General features: G+C 44.3%; 1 protein-coding gene across 1 annotated transcript in view; it reads left to right on the top strand.

The window, feature by feature from the left end:
- Positions 1–4506: 4506 nt before the first annotated feature.
- Positions 4507–4740, top strand: part of T265_00702 (hypothetical protein) — a gene marked incomplete at both ends in the record, with an annotated part of 5135 nt that continues 4901 nt past the window's right edge. The window contains one exon of the mRNA XM_009164551.1: positions 4507–4719. Within this exon, the coding sequence (XP_009162815.1) occupies positions 4507–4719 (213 nt within the window). The remainder of the gene's footprint in view (positions 4720–4740) is intronic.

Genomic DNA, 4740 nt, shown 5'->3' with positions numbered 1-4740 from the left:
ATCATCATCATCATGGACAGCATGACGTCACTGTTCAACACCGATGCTTCACTGCCTTACAACCATGATTCTTTGACGAGGGTTTATGTGAATAAAAGAGTAGAGGTGGACAGGGAAATGACTTAGAACTAGCTTATTGCAATCATTCCGAGGTGCCTACACCTCCGAACACTCAATCAGGCAATCTGGACAAAAAATGGCAACAAGACCGTCACTGACATTGATTAGTAGCCACATCTTGCAGCGTCTACAACCAGGTGCAGTGAGGACCACGCGGTCGCCATCCTAGTAGGCGAGTGACACCAACAGCTATTAAACGTTTAGTAATCTCTTTCAAGCCATTCTTCCAGGTCAAGGGTTGTCCACCTCGTTTGCAAAAGAGAGTGTTGTTTTCCGTGCGCAATTCGGAGTGGCGCAAGCGGAGATCCAGCAGAGGTACGAAAAGTATGGGTATGGTAGGTGCGACTCGCAGTTCAGAATGGGGCTCACGTGATACTCCTTCAACTTTGTATGCTTGGAGACGCTGCGATATTTGATTGCTAATCGGTGTCAATTGCATTCTTGTTGTCAATTTCTATCCAGATTGCTTGAATGAGTGTTTGGAACTGTAGGCACCTCGGGATGATTGGTTCAGGCCAGTAGTAGGTCCCTTCCCCTTCTCATAAGGGGCTTTCGAATAAATTACGGCAGCGGAAAGTCGGTGTTGATTACTGATTTCCTTTTGATGGTCCCGATGAGGATTCATTGTTCGGCTGTCTCAACAGGCCAAACGGAGTTCGCTTGCCTGATCACCTCCAAGTTGTCAGTAATAGAAGTTCATCACAAAATAAGTGGTTATTTCGCTTGTCCCTCATGTTCCATCTGATCTATCACCAAAGTGAAGACAAAATTTCAACCTCAGAACGTCCTCTCAACCACGTAAATCGGAGGGTCGTTCTGAAACGAGATTCGTTGAGGTCATTTGATTGATTGGTGAAACGCAAACGTTCAACTGGAATCGGTCATTTCAATACTGAGAGTACTTGCCAAGACTGAAAAATCTTTTCTTTGATTGTATCACTGTTTGTTTCCACAGAATTCAACTACTGTGCCCCCCTCTTCACTTCACTCAAAACGAATAGGTTTATTTTCTTGCATTAAGAAAACTCTGCTTTTCCAATGAGAAAACCGCTATGACATAGTTAGGGACAGCATCACCAAAATATCTGACAGAAGGACACTAGTTGTCAAACTTCTCATCCGTCATCTTCCAAGACAGCTTCGTCGCCAGTCAAAGACGAAGTGTAGTCATGACACAAGTGCATGCATGGATGAGAAACCACAATAGCCGGTCGCTTTTCAAATCTTTCGTCACGCAGTCAATCCTTGGTAAGAACCACACAGATCCAGCTGGCGACAGTGTACTGCACACTAGACTGCTTCTTCACTTTTACAAATTTCGATAAACAGCAATTGACATTTTGACGTAAAACACTTCAACATTCCGTTTAAAGTTTGTCAATTCAAGGGTCGGCGCCAGCAGTTACGTGCACTTTGTCCTTTTTTCCCCCAGCTAACAAACAAACCTAATTTCTGTGGCGTAATGCGTGATTTCTTGAACAAGGTTATGGTTGTTAGTTAGTTAAATAACGCTACACCCATTCTCTAATTTTCGTGTGCTGTTTTTGTATCTGTATTCAAAAAATGTTGCATCAGCTGAAATAATCATTTTTATATATGGTATTCCCCTTTTTAGAAGAAAAAAACAACTTCGAAGGATCCAAAATATTTCACTCAAGGGGGGGGAGTTTTCCTCAGATAAGGGCTAAAAATAAGAATCGTGTGATGCCCTTTCTGTACTGTGATGACACATACACAGACGCTCGTCAGCCTTCAACTTCTCGGTCACTATTGCGCTTCCGAAATATTCTGTAGAAATGCACCGGGTTTATCAGAGACTCAAATGCCTACTAAGTCTAGTCTAGTCAAGTTACAGAGCTCACCGGTGTGGTTGCGCCATGAGAGAAACCGTTTGAAGTGGTGAGTACCCAATAAATCTGAATCAAGCTGGTATGCTACTGACATTGTGACTTCTCATTTTTTTAGCGTGTGAGCCATTTAAGAAACCATAACTTGTCTCGCTCTTGCTTTTGAGGAGTGCTTCATTGATGCAAGACTGCAGCCCCCCTTCACTTGACAGCCCACTGAGAGTGCTAGGTTTATGCACTAATTTATCAGCTCCCGCCTCCAATGCGCAGCTACCTACACCTCCCCTCCCCCAAATCATCGGTGAACGAAACTGCGGCAGCTACAACCACTGTACGACGAGTACGCGGTTATTACAGCTGACAATGATGATGATGATGCAATTGGAGAAGAAAGTTCTCCTCAGTAGATATATTTCCTCTCAGGGTTTTCTTCCAAGGAGACAAACTTCTTTCTTCGCACAAGCATAGATACATTTGTGTTGCCATGTTTGCAATCAGTACATGGCAAAGCAAGCCGTAGTTTGTAGTTGCATCTACTAAGAACGGAGGTTGTACACACAGTCGAAAACCATCATCGGGATTGCACTGCGTTTATTCACGACCAATATGAAAAGTACATGTGATATTTCAAACGGGAAGAATCTCGGGTCGGTTTCCCCATGTTCACTGATTTGTTTCGCAGAAGCTTTTTTCACATATAAAGCTCTGATGTCAACGAGCTTTTCACTCTTAGGAAAATTCCAGCAGTTACCGAGAAAGCTGACCCGAGCTACCATTATTTGAGGAGCCGGGGCTCAAATGAGGGATTTTCTATCCTGGACAACTGATTGTAGTAACAAGGGTCAATCTCTGCATCTCATATTCTGACATATCTCAGAACAAACAAAACCTGTAAACAGCGATTTTCCGTTTTTCAGCTAGTTTTGAATTGTTTTATTACAACAAGTAAGTTGAGAGACAAACGTTCCACTGTGAAAAGCTCTTTATATCCGCGTTTCAATGCTAATAGCTTAGTTTTCTCGAGGCTCCAGAAGTACAGCAAATCGCATCCCTTGGAGGCTAAATTTGGTGTATTCGTTTCCCTCCTCAGTGCCCGTAAAGATTCCGTTGTCTTCCAAGGATAGTTTTACACTCAGTTTGTTTATTTTCTGCTAACATATCACGACTGCTAATCCCCTAGATAGGCAGAAATTCACTTTGGAGCCACCATCCCACTGTTCAATAGTGTTCACTGCTGTCATCGCCAGCATCTATGCCGCAATGAACGCGAATCAATTGTATGATGAATTCGAGTTTTCCAATGTTTACAGTGGGCCTGTCCGGTTTGGTTCATCGCTGCTGATGAACATAGCATCGGGTGAACCACTTTGTCATTCACTCAGAGCACGCTGCTGAGCCAAGAAAAAAACCCCGCTCTGATAGTTTTATCTCATATGTTGTGTCTGCATAATTGAATGTATCTCAGACTCAAAATTGAGTGCCAAGTCGTCTGCCGTGCATTTGCTGAACTGATGTTTAGCTACTCGTAAGTAGCTTGGCAAACAACGATTTTGCGCCGTAGTGTGTGAATGGGAGCAATACGTCCATCTGAATTCACTAAATCCTAAGAACAAACGGATGGCGAACACCGTAAAAATGGTTCTGTGCCGTATAGCACCCATTCAGCCATGCTGGTGGACTATTCTTGAAGACCTCACTTAAGTGTCTAACCACCAAGCCTATGTTACGGACCAACCTAGCCGCCGGTCTACCGGTCACTGTCACTCAAGATTCGACTTTTACAAAGTGAGTCTCAAAGTTTGGTACGTCAGTTCAACTCAGTTTATCAGTTATAAACCGTGTGCCATAAGCAGATTGGCACCAACTGCCACACAGTCAAGCCTTGGAGGTGATGACATGTTCAGTTAGTTCGGAAAGTGGCTAGCTGCGCATTGAAGACGATAGGTTTGATGCGATTTGGCCATTTCTGCCAATGTAATTAGCCGTTAATGAGTTGAGTCACAGGGTCCCCATCGAGGTGGGCGGAAGTTGTCGACCTGATTAAGTTTACTGGTTAGTGTTTTCATACTCCATTACCAGGTCATACATTGTTCACTCAACCGGGCGGTATCCCAGCCCTGGTGCTTCCTTCGGGTTGCATGCCAGCTAGGAACCGATGGGGAGTTACAGCTGAATGATTACTATTATATTATTATTATTCACCCTCCCTAACTCACAAAGGTGAACACTGTCGGACTATATACCTTTTGAAACTCTCATTTTGTTCATGCCTCATATTTTCGTAGACCATATTCACTTTCACACAATATTGTCTTTGAAGTGCGGCAAGTCCACAGTACGGGCTATTTTGTTGTATGGATGTGAGACTTGGCATACTCGAGCAGCGAAACTGAGACGTCTTCAGGTGTTCGACAATCGTTGTCTCAGAACCATAGCTCGTTTGGCTTGGTAACGGCGTATCCGTAACGAGGCAGCTAGAAAGCGAGTTTTCGGTTGCTCAACGGGTACTTCCATTGAAGAATGTGTCCAGCACCAGAAGATGCGTTGGTTGGGACATTTGTTGCGTATGCCGAATTATCGTTTGCCGAAGAGAGTGGTGCTTTCCATGCCCAACTCAGAGTGGCGTAAACAGAGAGGTGGCCAACCGTTGACTTGGCAGAGGGGTATGAAGGAGATCACGAAACGCTTGGGTGCTGTCGGTGCTACTCGCCTTCCAGGATGGGGACCGCGTGATCCTCACTGTGCCTGGTTGGTGACACTACAAGATATGGCT

Source organism: Opisthorchis viverrini (assembly GCF_000715545.1).
Source record: "Opisthorchis viverrini unplaced genomic scaffold opera_v5_7, whole genome shotgun sequence".
NCBI lineage: Eukaryota > Metazoa > Platyhelminthes > Trematoda > Opisthorchiida > Opisthorchiidae > Opisthorchis > Opisthorchis viverrini.
The sequence above is the reverse complement of the archived record's forward strand: the minus strand, read 5'-3'. Positions and strand labels throughout refer to the sequence as shown.